The following is a 20,170-nucleotide window of genomic DNA, read 5'->3' as shown; positions in this document are numbered from 1 at the left end:
AAATTCTCCATTACAGGCTTAGTGTAATACAAAGAGTCATCTGAGCTTGTGCATCTGCTTGCAAAGAAAACAGAAACGGCTTCTGTTATAGGTCTTCCTGTTTCAGGCTCCAAATTCCACCAAAGTCCTTCAGTTCATTTAGCCCTCCTTTCTCCCTGATCTGCCTTTTATTCAAACTTTCTGTTTCAAATATAAGAAGACAAACTTTTGAATAGGCTACTGAATGTAAGTACAGATATTACATTAGGTAATCTTAGTCATGTAAAAGCAAAATTTAGCATTCATGCCTCAGTTGCTGGAAGGACAATCAGCTGAGAAAAGTCTACTGTGAGATGCTTGTTACAGAGTGGATGTAAAGCATATAATACACGAGATATTTTTAAAACATCAACACCTAAAATTCAAATGACTGTGCAATATATTTAAAATTTAAATAACCAGGTAATTTTTGAAATGCCAGAAGCATCACACTTAATCTGACTATATTATGACTGACCTCCGGACATGATACATTAACAGGGACCAGGATCATTACAGAGAGTTTTATGATGATGATTTAAGGAAGAAATGGAACATTTTTGAAAGGAAATGAAAAAGAAATTAATAATTAAGAGTAAAGCACAAACATCACCCCTGTTTACATTATAAATTCTTCAGGACATGTTTTGAATTCCTCCCATGAGTTATGGTATAATTTCATTTACACATATCCAAAGAAATAAGACTTCAAGGCATCTTTGACCTCTAAATCAGATGGATACACCAATTTTTGATTGTTATTGCAAATCAGGAGAAAAAGCCATGTTCTGTACATCTCTACTCTTTTCAGTCATCTCAGAATTTCTGTTTGTCTGACCATGAATATTACTTCTTTCATTTCTACTTCTCTCAGCTCTACACATTTCTTTCCCACAATGCAAGATGAACAGGTCCTCTCCACCTGGTTTTTTCCTCTCTTCTGCTTTCTTCCATCCTGTGCTACCCAGTCTTAGAAATTACTCTTTTCTTCCCTGCCCTTGTCTCTCCCAACCTGATCTTGACTTTACTGGCAACACTTCCAGCTTGAGAACCCAGGGACACCTCCATGTGATGAGCTTTCTTGTGCTCCTGATACTCCTGAGCCACCCAGACAAAACCTTCAGACACCTCTGTAGAGAAAAAAGCTGAACAATTGATTCTGCTCGTTTAACACCATTAAAAAAAAAAAAAAAAAAAAAAAAAAGTATTCTTTATCAGCCCTTTTGCCTGGGCCTGTTCCCAGTCTTTTAACTGCCCCTAGTGCCAGCTCCTCTAATGGAAAATACTGCCAGTCTCAGCCCCTTATTAACCAGCCAACTTTTACTTGCAAGGCTGTGCTTCTTTCCACCACTGCTCACCCAGGAGCAAGCAGCTGCCTTTTATCCAAATCCCCCTGCTTTCAAAGGCTCTGCTGTGATCTGAGAGGAAGCAAAGTGTAGATGAGAGCCCTGAGGCCTCCATCAGTTCCTCTTGGCTTGCCCTCCAACACAAGCTGCTCTGTACTGGGCTGGAGCCTTTTATTCCCTCCCTTTTTTCCTCACTGCACAGACTGGCGGTTAAGGCAGGTTTAGCTGTCACATGGGATGATATGATTACCCAAATTACTTGGCAGTGGTTTCATTTCTCAAGTAAATGAAAATGTAAGACTGTGGTCTCTGAGACTGAAATGGTGCATTAAGCAACTCTGTAGATCACTCTTTAAAATTCAAGTGAAAGCTCAAATGCATATTTAGAATGATGGATAATAATAATTATAATTAATTTTGAAAGTTAATAGCTGCAGGAGTCCCTGGACCAGGAAGATAGCTCTGAATTAGAAGAAATCTACCCAAGGCTTTCAATGCCACCAAACCCTGAGACCAAATTTAAATTGTCAAGGACAATTACCCAGAAAAACCTACGTGATGGGATTTTAAAGGGGCTGAAGACATTCCTTGCTGATTTTAGAGGCTGCATTAATACATCTTTGTGTTATTCTGACACCAAGACTTCCTGCAGGGCTGAATGCTCTCATGATGTGATAACACACAGGCTCCTGGGAGTCTTTAGACACTGTGAAAGTGGTTTTTCATTGCCTGACCTTGTAACCACCAGGTCAGAGTCAGAGCATTGCAAGGGCCATGGGACTCCTTTGGTCCATCAGAGCAGTCTGTCCTTTTGCACTGGAGACCCTTCTGTACAGCTAACTGCAGCTGAAATGTCAATACAAGTGTCCACCTGGGCCATACCCTCCATCCCCTCTACCCTTGGTTAGCTCATCAGAGGGTGAGAAGCTACAGATGAAGTAAATCCACTCATTTCCAAATGGGTTTTGGCTAACTCTGCCTTTAGCCAGATAGTTACTACAAAGTTTAGGGGTAGCTGTTCAGGGACTGAAGTTGTAATAAATGGTAGTGTAAAGGTGCTGATGAAGCAATGGAATGTAAAGTAACAAATCCATCTCATAGTCTTAATGTAAAAAAACCCCCACAATTCTCGAAAGCAATAAATAATTTTAGTTACTCACTAAACATTTGTACTCCAGATGGGTTATCCAGAATTATTTGATAGGCAATGGTTGCTCATTAGACTATGTGTAACAGCTCAATAATCCGATTTTGTCTTATAGATGTGAGGGGATTTGAGAAGATAAGAAAACTGCTTTCAACGGACATGAAAAGTTTTTGTTTAGTGGCCACACTCAGTTCTTCAGTATTGTTGCTTAAGTCCTCCTCTTTGAATTGGAAGGGTACAACAGCATTGTGTCTTCTGAGAAATGATACTTCAAATAAAGCTGTATTAAAGTGCTGTTGAATGATAAGGGCACAATGGGTATCTCTCTGCTGAAATTACCTTGAGAGAATTAAAAAAAAAGGCCATACTTTGGTATAAGTCTGTTTGGATAAATGTATCATTTGGAGAGTGTAGTTTTGTTTGAAAAACTGAAATTTTGTTCAGCTGATAGGAGTCCAAGGCACCTATTTTTTGAAAGTCTTGTCCAGAACCATAATTCATTGAAAAAGATTTTTCTCACATAAATAAACTAACTCTAAACTATATTTTCTCATGAATAAGCTATGTTTATCTTGCTAATTTGTGAAAAAAAAAAAAAAAATCAAACTGCAAGTTTGTCTGTCACTGGCATGTTGACTCTTTCAGTGGAATTATTTCCCCTGTGTGCCTTTATCAGATTTGTTCACTTTATTTCTGAACATGAAGTTCAGTTCAAAACAACAAAAAGAGAGGAGGAGCTTTTCCTCTTTGGTTTCGCAGTAAAGTGGCTGGGAAATGTTTTGTTGCCACAGGCATGTGAAGTTCTGTGGACCCTTCCAAATGAAACATTGATTGTAGCATTGCCTGTGGTTTTCAAAGAACTGGATGTTCCTTTCAGGCTTAGTTATTAGCTTCTGGTAGAATCCAAAATGAACTTTTTTTCTCCCAAAGCTAGGGTACAGTTCTTCTCCTAAACATTTGAAATTTAAAGTTGGGCAGATGAAGGGAAGTTCCAAAACCTGAGGGAAGTCTTCACTTTTACATGTTAATATACCAGGGGAGAATTTCAATAGTAATTTCAGCACAATACAATGAAAGCTTCAAAAACCTTGGCGTAAAGAATCAGTTCAAAAAGCAACATAGGTAAATATACGGAGGCATTGATATGGGAGACAGAGAAACTTGCTTGGACACTGGAAAACTAAAATGCAAGTCAAATTTACAGCCAATTAGGAGATAATGTGTAGAGATTTACCCTTCTGCTAGCTTGCAAGAAATGCAGGGACACTGAAAAATTAAAACTTTTCTAGAAGCCTTTTTATTCAATTGTATTTTGTGTTCCTCCTGACTGTTTCTCCCCAGAAAGAGAATATTTCCAAAAGAATGCGCCATTTAATCATTACTAGTGTGAACTGAAAAAAAGTTTACATGTGTATTTTGAATTTTATATTGCCTCCTAACATAACTCCCACGCTCAGCTTGAGATCTAATATTGTAGACACAGATTTCAGCTGTATTGCAAGTGCACAGGATCATTTCTTACAACTTTACACAGTAAACATAGCAAATCCTGTTATCTCTAGCACAAAAATTGAGAAAACCAAGCAGTTTTCATAATTTGCAACCTGTCTACCTTGCAGCCTTTTCCCAGTCTTGTTGGTTATCTGTGCATTAGACACAGAGTATAACAGCAAGAGCCATCAAGTGCCCACACCAATTTAAAGACATAATCCTGAACTGTAAGTTTGGGTGTTGCTCAGGCATCATGGCAAGAACAGGTGTTTTGGGATATTAATTTGAGGGTATTAATTTGAGTGTATATTAATTTGGAGTTTATCCACAGATGAGTCCCGGTAGGCTACAGAGAACGGGCACTTCATTTCTGGTAAGGTGAGGTAGGAACCAGTTCCAGACAGTGCTTGGATCTCATGGCAATCTGAGATTCAATGTCAGTAACTGCAGAAATATTTTAAAGTCAAAGAAAACAATGTGGGATAAAACTTACCAAAATCTTACTGCCTAGGTGTTGATTTCTTGTTTTAACAAGCTAGACAGAAAATAATTTCACACTGGTCCATAACCTGCAGCTGCTCTATGTTTTGCAGATAAATGGTGGCTGGAGGCTTGGAGATATTGCTGGGAAAGGCAGTGGGATAGCCTGGGGAAGAGTGGGCAGATGGGTTACTGGAGGACAGTTTGCCCTTGAAGGAGGGCTCAGAGGAGCACAATCAAAGGTGTGCCAACAGGACAGATTTTCTCTGGGGAGCTTAAAGCCCAGGTGCTCAGCAAAAGCAAGTGATGGCAGTGCAGGGGTGGGAGCTGTCTCTGTCTCCTGGGGTCTGTGAGTGAGCACTGCCTTTTCCCTTGTGCCTGGAGATGTTGCAAAGGGAGATTGGCACCAGCCAGTCCCTGAAACTTTTTTGTAGGTGAGGGCAGTCAGATGAGGGCCAAAGGCAGCCAGGCCAAACCACACCTGCCAGGACTATCCTGAGGTGACCCTGGCTGGTGTGGCAGAAGAATGCAGTAGCTGGTGGCACCACCTGAGGTCTGCAGTAGCTATGATTTTGTCCATCTCCAGCTTTCACAGAAGTACTTTTCCAAGCCCTAACTGTCAGCATCTCCATGAGAGGAGTCCTTACCAAAGGACTTCATATAGAATTTCAATAAATTTTTTTACTGCTGAATTTTTGATTTTGACATGCGTCTCTCTTGAATGTTCTTCATTGTGGGGCTAGATGTTTGGTGTTTTCTTTAATGGTTATTTTCCTTGTTCAGATGTTATGAGGAACAAATAATTTTATGGTATGAATCATTTACATTTGGACAGCTAATTGTGAACATAGAGTCTTTGAGTTAGGAGTAGGCTTCCTTACAGGATGCAGTGACCTAACATGGTGGAGGCCATTTATCTCTCTTAACTATGTCTGCATGGTTAGAAAATAATGTTTTGGGGGAAGGTATGTTTGGCTGATAATTCATGCATTGCAGAGTTAATGTAATGGCTGCCTTAAGTACAGCTTTCTGTTCAATATTTTATAATTTTGAAGTTCATCATTTGTGGGCACAGGGGACTGCAGTACTGTACATGTTTTGTTTTGCCATTTCTTTAATATTGTATGGTTTTTTCTTCCTCTCCCCTCCCACCCTCTTCTCCCAAAATTCCAGCAATAATTTCCTGCTGTGCAGCTTTACATTTATTCTGCTTTTTGATGGAAATGAAAAAAAATCTTATTAAAATAAAATGTGTGATTATATCTGAGCTCCCTTCTAAACTTGCATTTTATAGATGAACTTTTTTTTCAATAAATGCATAGGTTTGAAAATTTTTCATTTTAGTATTTCTTTTCTAATTCATTTTCATTGTTCTATAGAGCCTTTCAGGTTTATTCTCTCTTATTCAACCCAAGATAACCTGAATTCCTATGATTTGTCCATATTCCAGAATCTTGAAATTCTCTTACTACTTTTCTCTGGCACAGCTGAACAACTTTGTTGAATTATTGTGAAGTTATTTCTCACCATATGCTCTGGACTGCTTCAGGATCTTTTGCTGTTGAAAGCCATTCTGCCTTAAAGTTTTGCGAGTTCTGTATTATTTTAGAAGGAACAATTCAAAATTTTCTCACCAGAGTTTCTAAATTACAACTTGCTTTGTAGCATCCTTCCAGACTGGCTAGTTGCTTCCTTACCCAGGTGGTCGACTTCATTGGAAGTGTTTGAATTTTATCTCTGGTATTATGTTTTTTGGATTATTTGTTGTAGCATGTCATCGTTGGATCAAAGTACTTTTACTATTTGTGGAGCTTATTATTTTGTTGGAGAGAACTGGCACTGACAAGCTCAGCAATTCCCTTTGCTAGTCTAGACTTGGCTTAGGGGTTTTAAAATTCAAAGTCCATCTTTGCTGGCATGACAACTTTATATTGGAAATAACTCTTCGGTGACTAAAAATAGCTCTTAAATCAGAATATCTTATTCTTTTGGACTTACACACCAAAAGTTGCTTGATCTCCAAAAGATGTCACTAATTGCATGATTTTAAGGAGAGTAGATGTTAAAGAAGAGTCTTGAGTTTGCTTTTTCAGCAAGATTACATCTCCATGTTTTCTACTTAACCATATACTTTTATACAAATACATGGTTTAGAAACAAATGTTCACTTAATTGCAATTTAAACAGCAGAATTTTAAAGTAATATATGCATTGAATTGAAATTATTGATACAAAATTAATTGACTCATATCTGGGTAATGCAACATGATGCAGATTTTAGTTTGGATTTTGCTGAAATGACAAAAGATAATTAAGACATCTGTAGTTTTTTTCCTTGCACAAAAATTATCACCACACTTAGCTTAGTTTGGAGGTCTGGTTGACAAAGATTTGTGTGCTTACTTATTTTTTATTCATTCTTTGGTGACCCTCTGAAAAATCACTTGCAGTATACTATACAAGCATAATATTACTTTGGGTGTAATTGTTAGTATTTTTAACTCTGCAAACTGATGTTGCACAGCACCTTATAAATGCTTCTAAAATTTTCATTTTTGATGAAGATGAAGTGTTTTTGATGTAGATGATGGAGTATTCACCAGTTGCAGTTTGACCTGGAACAGCAGAACATCTTCTTAAATGTATTCCGCAATTCTGGGCTTCGGAACGCAAAAATCATAGGGTTGATGATGGCATTGCACATTATGAGTGTCCCATTCACATGGAAAATAGACATGTAGCAGGCACAGTAAGGATTATGTGGGCAAAACCTTGCTAAGAGGATGTGAAGAACAAAAGGAGCCCAACAGCAAAGGAAAACTCCAAGAAAAACAGTCAGCGTAATTGCGCCTTTCATGTTGGCTCTGTGATGGACTGTGCTGCTGGGCAGTGAGGCGATCTTTTTGGCGTGAGATCGAGCCAGGAGAAACATGTGGACATACAGGCAGAGTATGAAAAACATCATCAAAGGGAACAGGATGGTGAAAGGAATGACTGTTGCTGCTTCATAGGAGAAGAGAGAAATGGCAATGCTGCTGCCAGCACAGAATGCCCAAATGATTGCCAGGATAACCACGGCCCTCCTCAGCGTCATGATATTGTGGTACCTCAGGGCATAGAAGATAGTGATGTACCTATCTGCTGCAATAGCTAGCAGGCTGAAAATAGACCCCAGCAAAGACAGAATGAACATGGAATCCATGGCATCATCCAGTTTTTTCTCAAAGTCTCCATGACGTGTCAGGTATCCCATTTTGCACAAGATGATAAAGATGTTCTCCAGTGTTTTGTACAAGCTACCTAACATGTCTGAAATGGCTAAGCTGCAAATGAAGAAGTACATGGGCAAGTGTAAATTCTTATTTCTAACAACAGCAATGAGGATAAGTAGATTTTCCAGTATCCCAGCGGCAGCAACAGTGAAAAAAACTTCCTCTGGCACCACAACCTGGGCGCAGTCAGTGATATTTAATGGAAAATCATTTATGTTTTCTGAGGATGGAATGCTTGTCTGACCTGGGTGTTTGATTAAGTAGGAAGATCTCTCAGTGCTCATTCTCCTGGTCATGGAAAGAGTCTGGGTTGCTTCTTTTTCAGGTTTGGCTTTATTCCGAAGTTGACGTGTCAATCAGACCATTCTTCTTTTGATCAAGGCTCTCTCCTTTATCTGGAGCAATTTTAAGGCTTAACTGAAGTGTCTGATATTTCTCCTACAATAAAACATGTAGAATCATAAATATCAAGAAGAAATTGACCACACATATGAGGTAAAAATAGATATTTGAAGTATCACCCATTGTAGTTTAAAGCACAAATATAACCACCATAGAGAGAAACAATTGGATGAAATAAGAGCTGTTCAAGGCTTCACCGAACCTTAAAGAAAATCAAAATCTAAATTCCCTTTTAGTTTCAAAGTAATTAAAAAAAAAAAAAGAAGAAGTGTAATTTTCTTTACTAATGTGCGCCCCACATTTACTGAAACTAATCTGACAGACTTCAAGAGTTTGGCAATCTTTACCACCCCAGCTGTTTGCTTTGAGAAAGCCTGGCAGTTCTCAAAAGATTTTCAGTATTATTAGACACAAATAAAACTAGTGCCAAGATAAACTCTTGTCCAGAACAATAACATGTTTACCTCCACACTGTTGATGGTGTAGTGAAATGCCCCCAATTTAGATGTGAGCATTTGTAAGTACTGATGTATTTTGAGGCATGTTAGATACTAGTGAGAGGCTTCCTTTTCATTTAGATTGAGACTGTCTTTTGATTCCACTAGCTTATTTCTAAGATCTGAAGTACAACATTTTCTTGTCTGTATTTTACAATTCTCTAAAATCCCGAATATTTATTTCAGCACCGAGATGATGTTTTCCTTTTTCCATAATGATCCTGATCTAAACTACATCCAAGCATATAAGAATCTTTTCAAAGGAATGGACTTTTTACACTTTTCATGAATGTATAAATTGATATGATATTAATTTAGCTTGGATATGACCCATAAATGATAAGAAAGGGTTTTTCTTGTTGTCTTCATTGCCAGTATTGGGAAACACAGACGCAGTTTTGGTAGGGCTGTCAAGCACTGGAGCAGGCGGTCCAGAGAAGTGGTTGGGTCACCATCTCATGCGGTATTTAAATGATGTATGAATGCCACACTTGGGGACATTATTTAGTGGTGGTTTTGGCAGTGCTGGGGTTGATGGTTTGATTCAATGATCTTAAAGGTCTTTCCTAGCCTAAATGAGTCTAAAATTTCATGATTCCCCCTCTGTTTTTAAGTTTAAACCAGCTTTCTTTGACACTTTCATATCAGTAAATCTTGAAATTCCTTTGGACATTCGCTCATCAGGGTTGCTGAATACTATAACACAGATATCATTTCAAAGGGAGAAGTCGAAAGTTTTAATTATTTTGTAAACAAACAAGACTTGGAGCACCAGCCACCACAAATTCAGTGAAACCAGATCACTCAAGAGGAAGCATTCAGGAGAGTACCCATACATATCTGAAAACATGGGCTGTGTAGTGGACAGAATGAACTGTATTGCACTGCAGCATGTGTGGACATTCCCAAAGATGATTAGGCTAACATCTGTCAGTATGTGATGGAAGGAGTTTCTAACAAGAATAAGAAACTCGACAACGTCTTTGTAATGATATGTTTTTCCTATTCTCGTCTGGAGCTACTGTTACAGCTATGTTTAATGATTTCTAATCTAGCACTTTGTTAACAATTATCACTCTTTATAGAAAGTCAGCACAGACACTTCAGATAAAACTTCATTTCAATAGGATTTAGCAGGAGAATCAGCTGGCAAGCATGTTTATTAAGCTGCTATTTTCTCAAAACTCTTTTTCAAGAATGCTTCTTTGTTGATACAGCCATATTGCTGAAATAATCTACCTGAAAAAACACAAAGTTTCTTTCATTGAAAATATATAATTTTTGAATGACATGGTATATTACATGTGCTGCTTATAATTTTACAGTAACTTTGTATTAAGCTAAGTGCAGAGAATTTATAAGGACTTTGGTGCATTTACAGTAAACTGAATAATTACATCACTTAATGTTGTTTTCCAACAATTAACAGAAATCCAAAAAAATACTATCTTGTTTCAGAGATTCTCATTTCAGCATATACACGGCTATTGCACACTGTCTTAGGGTTTCATCAAAGATCTTGTCAATTATCTCCTTTTCTGATGCTTCAGTGGGATGCAGAGTCATATTTCAATCTCAGACATCCCTGACAGAAATATCTGTGTATACAGTGTTTTACATAAATCCAGTGCTTGATCTGCAAAGCAAATGTTATATCATACATCTGCAGTAAGTTCCACAGTTACAGGATTCTTTTGACTGCTACTGATCTACCACATAGTGTGCATTAAGCAGTTTAGTGGCTCTAAGCAGTGCAGGAACAGGCAGGCTCCACATGGGAGGTAAAGCTGTTGTAACATCAGTGGTATCCCCAGAAAAATGACTCTGGGCCCCGAGCACTAAGAAGCCCAGGGTGAAGAAGGACCACCAGGACTTCACTGATCCAAGGATGGTGGCTTGATTTCCCTCTCTCTTCCCTCCTCATCCTTTTCTATTTCTTTCTATTTCTCTGCCTCTCACACACTGTTAAATAAAATCCATACTTTTGACTTTGACATATGGTCTTCTCTTCACCTTCGCTTGGGCAGAGGCATCTTTCAATAATTGGATTTTAACAGTGTCTTAAAAGCTAAAGGGAAAAGAAGAAACTTTGGAGCTTGGATGCATATTTCTACTGTCTACACAAGTTAGAGCTAAAGTCATTTCACACAAGTATAAAAGGCAAAAGAAACATTTTGCATTCCTGTGTTACTACAAGAGACAGTTTGGATGCAACAGATTTCTTCTCCACTGTCAGTACCTTGCCAGTTTGCTTCATCACTGGACTGACCAGGAAAAGAGTCCATGACACTCACTCTCTGAAATGCCTCAGATTTATCTTTTGCAGCTACCTGCAAAGTCAACCTTTCCCAGCTAGTATTTACATTTCAGAACTATTAAAAATAGGACACAACATTAAAAAAAGAAAAAAAAAAGAAAAAAAAGCCATATAGGACAATTCGGGCAATTGATAGTTGAATTATTTGGATTTTACCTTTTTTGAGATCATTCATGATTTAAGAATAAGTCTGCCTGACTGTAGCAAGAAATGTAAAACAGTCAAAAAGCAACAAATGACAATGAAAGACTTTTAAAGTCTGAAACACATTTACATATGTAGCTGTATAATAAAAATGGCAAAAAATTCAAGCCATTCTTGTTTTTATTAGGTTCTGGATGAAGAAATTAACAGCTCAGTAACACTGGATATTTAGAAACTTTATTTATCAAGCGGGAGGCAGTCTCTTGAGCTGTTACAATGGGCAATGAGCTGATGGAAATAGTAAAGTTAATAAAAATACATATATTTATAGGACTACCATAAATTTCTATTTGTTTGGTTGCTATCTAAAGGAAGCAGCAAACTGGGAGAATAGAAGCCAGGACCGGAGATCATACTGACAATATTGTACAAACTTAGGAAACAAATCAAAATCAGATTACCTGACAATGGTAATTGCCACGCTTATGGTGTGGCTCCTTATGATGCTCTTGTTACTTGGAAAGTGTTTGCACTGGTTTATATTCCACAGCTAAAAGCCAGTCCCAGTACTCCTTGGCAAGGCTGAGAATACCCTTGACGATGCTGGGAACTCCCAGTACTCCAGAGCATTAGCCTTGGGCACAAACCATAACTCTCTCCCATGTGTCCTGTGCCCACTGATAACTAAAAGACAAATTTCTCTGCAGGAGAAATACAATGACTTAGCATCTGAAAAGTCTGGGAATAATAGCAAGTCTGCTCTTGATTTATTTTTTTTTTAATTGGAGGAAAACTTAATTCACTGAATAAATAAACAACACATTTTTCCTGATGCCAAAATATTAAATAAACTGGCCAGGTCAGCTGCAATAGCAATAAAAGTAATTTCAGCTGTGAACTATGAGAAGATACAGTTAAAAAAATTATATACCTTAAATACTGTGTAATTTCCCAGGGCTTTTTTTTTTTTTCTCGCATCTACTATTGTTTTAATAGCAAACCATGCTTTCCTTTATCGTAGGGAATATGCATTTACAAGATGTATTTACTCTCTAAATAACTAGCAGTAAATAAAAACTGAAAGGGTACTGAGTAGTCTCTTCAGCTTTAGGACTGCACAAAACAGCTGTGATAACGAGCCAATTATGTAGAGGCAATGATTTCTTTCCAGAACCATGAGATGTATGAATTCCTGGTTCAATACATCTAAATTTTTTAAAAAAAATGTAATTTAGAAGGAATGAAACAGAATAAGTGGTTTGTGTATCAGACACAGTATATACAGTTTATTTCACAACCCACTCAGAATACATATAGGTGTTTATTTGTCACTGGAAATGCCATAACCTTCTCCTCAATCCCCAAAAGTCTCCAATGTATTAGCACTTGCTTCTAACATCTTTATCTCTGGCTAGCTCCAAAGCTTTATCTTTGGGACGCCTGGTAATTGTTGAGTTTGGTTCCCCTTCTAAAGCCTTGCCCTCGTGGAACATGAATCCCTTGTGAGGTGGTGGGACAAGCTAAGTGTGCCTGGTTATGCTGCCTGGTGCAGCTTGGAATGACCTCCCTAGTCTGAAAATGCCAGCCTAACTCCCACAGATGGGAGCAATGTATTTTTTCAGTCACTCACCTTCAAGCTGTTGCAATTTTGCATCAAGATACGTTTGACAAAAAACTATGGACAAATACCTTTTCCCTTGTTTCTAGCTTTTCTGGGAGTACCAGGTATTTTAGAAGGAAACAAACCACTAACAACCATGAATCTGGAGGCTTAGCTTTTAAAGCTGTAAAACGAGAAAAATGGCAACCTTTTTTTCTCTTTTTTTTCCTCTTTTTTTTTTTGTCTTTATTGGGAAGGCAATACCTTTCATGGGGACAAGAAGGACTGGACCTGTTATAGGCAGGTGAGTTACGAGGACAGGATGATCCCAATGTGTGCTAATGGAAATTTCTTTTTGTCTGTCAGCCTGGCTTCGCCCTGAACAAGCAAGTAAGTGAAAAAACACATCAAGCCTGATCCTGTCTTGTCCTGCACATCATATAGTTCTTTACAGTCATTAGAATTAACTGTGTCAGAGGAATTACTCTAAAAAATAAAGACTCCTACGGGCTCTTGTCAGCTACTTTCTGTAGCTTTTCTGTCTGTCTCAAAGTACTGAAAATATCTCACTCACTTCTAGGTTGACCATGCTTAAGGTACTCCAGCATGGCCTTTACAAAAAACCCCAAAGAGACCTGCCTGTTTAAGGAACTGTTGCAGATCATAAGTGAAACATCCTCAGCTGTAATTGTTAAACTCATGAAGGAAATAGTTTCCCCAAACCACCTCGATTTTAAATATCTTACCATTTATTAAACAGACCCAAATGGTACAGGAAGCATCCAAGAAAGTTGCTAAAATTTAGTGGCAGCGCAGTTCCTTGATATTGTCAAAGTATTGCTCCCTTATTTGGGAAACCCCCTGAAAGCATTAGTACCTCCCATCAGTAACTGAGACAGTGAAAAGTGCACATTTGATAACTTTTTTTCATATAAAACTAAGAAAGTTTATATTTTAAAACAGGCATTATATGTTAAAAAATTTTGTTCAGCAGACACTGAACAAAACAGTGGCTGTGATCTCAAAAGAGTGACAACATTAATGTCCATCCTTCAGAAATCAGAATTTTTCACTTCTGAATGTGAAACATCTCAGTTTGCTGGCATTGAGATGGAACAGAAAGATCTCTTTCCAGGGAAGGTCTTTCAGAAATAAGAATTTCCTCTGCCTACTGCTGTAGGTCAGCTAGAAAAAGGTACCATGTGGTTGGATTTCATTGTTCAGATGCTAAAATTTGTATCTTCTCATTAAAGTAAACATATTTCATATGAAAAAAACAATTTATACCAGAACAAAGTACTGGTGGCTTTGATAAAATTCTTTTCCCTCTAAGTATTTTTATCTTTTTTTTCTTTTGTTTTTTAAAATTACAGTGTAGATAAAACAGTATCAAATAAGGATATGTGGAAACAGTGAGGGAAATTTGAGATGTTATGATACCTGGATCCTCATCACACCATCTTTAGAAATTTTATTAACAACTGCAATTAGTATCCATGCTGTGTTAGGTCGTTTATTCTTTTGATTTGATCTCCCTCTAGTGTTCAAGAAAATAGTGTTAGCCAGGTATCAATGACTGGTTAGAGCTATTCTAATTCTTCACATGAGTGGACATTATATAACATCATGTTTCCTAATCTCTAGTTTGTGAAGTGTCATCAGACCTTGATAAATGTTTTTCGTATAAGGGTATTCACTGCCATGGGTCTTGCTGATTTACTGCACCAGGATATTGAGTATATTATTCAGTCCCATATGATTTCAGCGTCGCTACTTTCTTAGAAGTAACATTATATTGACATTAAGAGATGGCACTTTTTGAAGAAAAGAGCAAGGAAGCAAAAAAAGGGAAACATTTATCTATACAAGCTAAATACATTAAAAAAATTGTATCTAAAGCTATACTTATACCAATTGGGTTAACTACTGGCAAAATTTCACTCACATGATTACAACAGTGACTTCCTTTTAAAAAGAGTGAAATTAAGGTGCAAATCATACCTGCTGAAATTTTCAATGTAAGACGTGTGTATATGTTGAAGAGACTTTTTTCCTGACTTTGAAAACTGCATAGAAGCATTTTCTGACCAAATCATAAACTGAAAAGACTGTAGATCTCACAAAGATTACAGCTAAAAAATTTTGAATGGTTTACTTACGGATACTTCTCTTTCTTTTTCCCTTAAGATCAGCACCAAGGTAACACAATTATGTGTTTGTTCTATGAATAAGGAAAATCAGGAAAGATTTTCTTGTTCATTATTTAAGGTTAGGTATATTCACTATGCCATGATTTTGTTGCCAAAACCAAAAGCAATAAAACATCTAAGCTATGCAGAAACAAACTGGCCAGAACTACTTCTGTCTCCATCTTGTGAAGTGTAGCTTCATGCAAAACATGCGTAGCCCTTGATGTTTCAGCAAAGATACTGGAAGCAGGAAAATTTAAAAGGATTAAAGAAAGGTGGACTGAGTTCTTAATATCCTTAACAAAATAAATCTTTGCAGCAGCAGAGGGGAAAAAGGAATTATTTAGAATGTTTATCAATGAAATGGCAAGAACCATTAAAATGCCAGGGAGAAAAAGAAATTAAAGCTGAAAACCCAGGAAGCATTTTCTAATTGATTAACTCCTTGTGGAAGTAAAATTTTTCACATACAATTTCTGAGACTGAAAGTTATGCTGTTAGCTGAAGTACCTTGAACTAAAAAAAGCTGCATGAAATGTTGGAGCTTATGTAAAGACCCTTATTTTGTCCAAAGGCATAAACACAGAAAGTCCACAAAAGCATTAGTGAATTTTATTTCACAAAGTGGTTAGTGAAATAATCTTCTTTATATCAAGTGTGTGGACAATTTATTGAAAATGAGTAACCTATAGAGATTAAAAGTAGGACCTGTACAAAATCGAGGGCTGTAGATGCATTAATACACTTGTGACTGGTGTTTTGCTTCCTTTTTCAGTAGTTACAGTTTGGAGCAGCCTTCCCACCAGTGTAGACAACACAATGTGCCCCGGGGAGGGGGAACTTCTGAAAGTCATTTAATAGCTATCAAGAAAGGGGGTGAAATTGCAGTTAAAGTTTCCCCTGTTTTTGCTGCTGCACAGTATATGTGATCATGAGAGTTGGTTTTTTTCTGAAGCATGTGGAGCCTCCCTTTCTGCAAAGATTCTGTTGCTTTGTAAAGATGAGATACATTAAGAAATGCAACTATTGTGATACTAAGAAATATAATTATTTAATTTTGTGATTTAATATTGTGATACTAAGAAATATAATTATTAGTCAGTTGTAATTTTTAACAACATAATCTATCTAAAGGAAAAAACCCCAACAAAACAAAAGATCAAACCAAGCTTGCTGTGCCTGATGCAGGTAATTGCTTTGGAAGTGATGTATTTATAACCTTTGGTGACATCCTTCACCCTCAGATCAGTCTCAAGCCATCGGAGTGACTTGGTGACAAGCTACAGTGATCAGTGCCTACTAAATATGTTTCTTTATTAAGATTGTAGTGCAAAGATTCATGTTTGTTTGAAACACTAGTTATTGTGCCCCAGACTTTGTAGTTGGCTTTCATTACACTATTCTTTCCTATTTGTTTTCAGAATAAATTAATTTTAAGCCTATAAAGCCATAAATCTCTACAAAGAATGAAAAATCACATTGGATTTGAACACATGGCAAATGGTTCTTTGGGATCTTTGTAAAAACAATCAAGAGGCCTTCAAATGACATTTCTGGAGGCCATTGCTCTGTTCTTACATTTTGCAGAAAATCACTGTTTGCCATTAATAATGCCATCACAAAAATGTTACCAACAAGCATTAAGAAAATTTCCTTTACATAAAAGCATTAACCATTTCTTGAAAAGCAAGTCCTGTGTTTCTGCTCTAAAAAAAGAAACACTGTTAGCTGCTCTTTTAGGAGCCATCCATCTTTTTCTCTATCTATATTTGACTATTATTTTGTTTGTAACTGCTGGAGCAAAGTAGATGACATCATCAGAGTAACATTTAATATTTTTAAATGACAGAAAATAAGAGTGTGGATTTATAGCATGTAGCCTGCTGTTTAAGTGCATTATCTTATGGTATGTATTAGGTATGCCTTATGGAAAAAAACCCATGCAAAAAAATACAGCATATTCTTTCCTGAGAGCTACTTAAAAGCGCCATTGTGCTTTTTGTCTTGCCACTGAACCAATATGTTTACATCCATTTACGCTGAAAAGTAAAAGTAGGGAAAAGACAATGATTAAAAGATTAATTCAATAGATGGTTATTTTCTCTGGGAAGCTGTAGAACAGGGGCAGGGTGAAGAAAATACCTCTTTTAGATTTGTCTTTTCAGAGCCATCTTCATTCCATATACCTGGGAGGGAGAATGAGTAGGAAAACAAGTGTGGAAGGACCCAAATTTAATTCTCCAAGCCTGTAAAAATCTATGTGCATTTGGAGTAGTGGCCACATAAAGCTTTATTATGGTTACATTTGACATTCAGTGCTACGGTGGCTTCTGCTGTAGGTGGAAGTAGACAAAATGTCATTGTAAAAGGCGTGGTATCATCCAAAGCCACCTCTGGAGGGGTGTGGAAGATTTATGAAGATACCTTAGATTAGGTAATTTTAGCTTGTCTTTCCCATGCACTAGCATGTGGAACCCCTATGGCAATGATGCTGTGGCACAGCAAGTATTTCCACTTCTGCACAGGTATCATGGAATTATATGTGTATATCTAGGGGGTGTGTGTGTGAGTGTGTGTGTGAGTGTGTGTGAGTGTGTGTGTGTGTGCGCATGCATGTGGTGAAATTTGGCTTTTGCTTCTGGTCTGAAATAGTTAACAGGGATAGTTGAAGGATAAATAATCAGTTCAGGTATCTACAACAACATGTGTTAAACAGAGAGACATTTGCCCTGCCCTCATTTGTGGTTATCTGCTTCAAGGCAGACACTGCTGCTGTTCCCTGCCTTTCTCTCTTGTGTGCTGCTGACTGACATGGAATTAAGTATTTAAAAAAAATATTGGCAATTAGAGTGCAGCAAACCACACAGTTGTCTGAGAAACCTCTAACTGTCAGGTAGATCGATGGAATTATTCAATACTTGCACTTCAGTAAGGAAGAACAGAATTTGGTCTCCCTGAGCAGAGTGAATACAACAAAACCGTACCTGGCAGATGTAGCCCTCCTTAGATAATTCCCAGTCCAGACCCAGAAGAATATTCATTGATGATCAGCTAGAAAGTCTCTGAGGGATGTGTGGCCTCTGGCTGACACAGTGAAAAGAAAATAAATCCAAACAGTTGAACCAGGAAAACTGTACGAAAGATAAGAAACATTACAATAGAAGTTTTCCTACTATATAACAACTTTTTCCAGTGGTAAAAAGGAGAATCTTACTCAGTCTTCATACAAGAGGCATAAAACCCCTGCCAAAATTTTGCTTTAAATGAGAATTATTGTAAGGTGAAAGATTTCTGGGAACATTAGGAAATATGGCACTTCATTCCACAATAACATTGCATATTTCACTAATTTTTCTAAGGAGGCTTTCTGACATTAGATATATTTAATAAACCTCCACTTACCTACTAGTGAAACCACTTGTGAGTCAGCTTGCTTGGTTGCTCTGGGAGCAAGATTATTTATAAAGGAAATGAAGCCAACAGAGTCTTTGCGTAAGAGAAAGATTGGAACATCTAAATCAAAGAGGATGACAGTTGTTTCATTGGCATAACCTTGAAGTAGGGTCTCTTTAAAATGAATCAACCACTGTCTCTTGAAACATTTATAAGAGAAAAAAAAGAAAAAAAACTACCCAATCAAAGGGAAAATATTCTGTTTCAGATGGATTGTCTTTTCAGCTACTCCTTTTTATAACCTCCCTTCCTAATATTTGGAAGGAGGAGTGTGTAGATCACAAAAAGATAATGGGCTATATTATAAATAGTATTTAAACACTCAGGTAGATTATTGAGGTGGTATGTTTATTGCCATCAAGATAATTGTTGCCGTCTTTCTTTTGAAACTATCATTTTTGCTAAATACACAACTGGTGGCTGAACTGAAAAGTTAACTAGGTAGAGAGAACTCAGCAGCACCTAAATACAACTGCACTAGTCTGAGTAAATATAAGTGATCATTATAAAGATATATAGTTCAGGTCATGAGGGTAAAAAATCTATACTGAGCTTTAACACTATTCCATGGAGATGTGGTCAGCCCAATTACTGAAACAAATGGGAAGGAATAGCATAAGTGAGTTACCCTAGGGAAAAGCTTTAATTTGGATCTATTAAATAGCAATTAAATTCCAATGCCCAAAAGCAGAATTATGTAATTAACAGTATAAACCGAGAAAATTTGTTTGCTTCCGGGCCGCTAAGGAAAAACTCAAGTCTACTTCAAAAAGGGTGAACTCAGGCTCAAGAAATGAGGATTTAATTCATCTGTGTGCAGCAGGACTGGTAAAAACATAACCCCCCAGCAATTAGCAGTTTGACAGCTTCGGTGAGAGTCTTTTGGATCCCTGGAACATAATGAGTGGAGAAGAAACAGCTTAGCAATACATGTGAAAGGAGGAGACTTGAAAATAAGAAAAAAACCTTCAAAAGTGGGAGTATAGCCATCATCTTTGAGTGTCCTTCAGATTTTCATGGAAAAGAAAAGCGTATTACTCTTCATCCTCAGTTGTACACAGGTTTGCTTATAACTTCCTTTTCTTTAGACCAGTTGAACTTGCTGAGTGCCAGTATGATACACAGGAATAATTAAATAAAATAAAGTCTAGGAGACAGCTGGTGTCACAGGAGTGCAGAACACTTCTTTACTATTTTTTTACTTCCATTGTGCAGCATTTGAATGACCGCCTTCAAATATAACTGGTTATGGTCCTTGCAGGAGGAAGCTTCATTCTTTATATTGTCAGGCAGAACTCATATTATGAATTCATGTTCTTTGCACTGCTTTGCACATGAAGACACTCAGTAGGTGCCTCAAAAGTTGTGAAGGCCTTCAGTCCTTGTTTTGTGAATTTCTGTTCTACACTAAGAGTGCAATATGCAGCCTAACAATATACTGTATGCACAAAAAATTCTGTACCATAAGCTGTGATAAATAGTTAATAAGGAAAAGTCCATAGATTCAGGATTGCATTTTATTTCGGTTACAGAGAAAATAAACACACTGGAGGCATGGACAGTGCTTCATTCAGCCTTAGGCAACAAGTAAGTTCAGAAGCAGTCTGAATTGAGAGTGAAGTGAAGAGTCAGAACTCACAGCAACAATGTTGTGCATACCCCATCATTTGAAGTGTTCAAGGCCAGGCTGGATGGGGCTCAGAGCAACCTTGTCTAGTGGAAGGTGTCCTTGTCCACAGCAAGGGGGTCAGAACTAGATGGTCTTTAAGGTCCCTGCCAACCAAAACCATTCTGTGGTTCTATGTAAAATAAAG

At 37.4% G+C, this 20,170-nt stretch overlaps 1 protein-coding gene across 3 annotated transcripts; it reads right to left on the bottom strand.

The window, feature by feature from the left end:
* Positions 1-3,785: 3,785 nt before the first annotated feature.
* On the bottom strand, positions 3,786-18,673 carry MC2R (melanocortin 2 receptor). 3 transcript variants are annotated; one of them, XM_083859474.1, is made up of 4 exons: positions 18,306-18,673; positions 17,888-17,987; positions 11,576-11,815; positions 3,786-8,192 (listed from the first exon to the last, which is right to left on the bottom strand). In XM_083859474.1, exon 4 carries the CDS (start codon positions 8,048-8,050, stop codon positions 7,079-7,081), a length of 972 nt encoding a protein of 323 aa, XP_083715600.1. In that variant the 5' UTR covers positions 8,051-8,192; positions 11,576-11,815; positions 17,888-17,987; positions 18,306-18,673; the 3' UTR covers positions 3,786-7,078. The 3 variants fall into 3 exon arrangements, with proteins under 3 accessions (XP_083715600.1, XP_083715599.1, XP_083715601.1); XM_083859473.1 differs by lacking the exon at positions 11,576-11,815; XM_083859475.1 differs by lacking the exons at positions 11,576-11,815; positions 18,306-18,673 and having other exon boundaries at positions 17,888-18,028.
* Positions 18,674-20,170: the final 1,497 nt, after the last annotated feature.

This window comes from Zosterops lateralis (genome assembly GCF_965231275.1).
Source record: "Zosterops lateralis genome assembly, chromosome: 1".
Lineage (NCBI taxonomy): Eukaryota > Metazoa > Chordata > Aves > Passeriformes > Zosteropidae > Zosterops > Zosterops lateralis.
The sequence above is the reverse complement of the archived record's forward strand: the minus strand, read 5'-3'. Positions and strand labels throughout refer to the sequence as shown.

Excerpts from the sequence above, each read along its gene's own strand:
- MC2R (XM_083859474.1), bottom strand. The coding sequence starts at position 8,050 with ATGACCAGGAGAATGAGCACTGAGAGATCTTCCTACTTAATCAAACAC.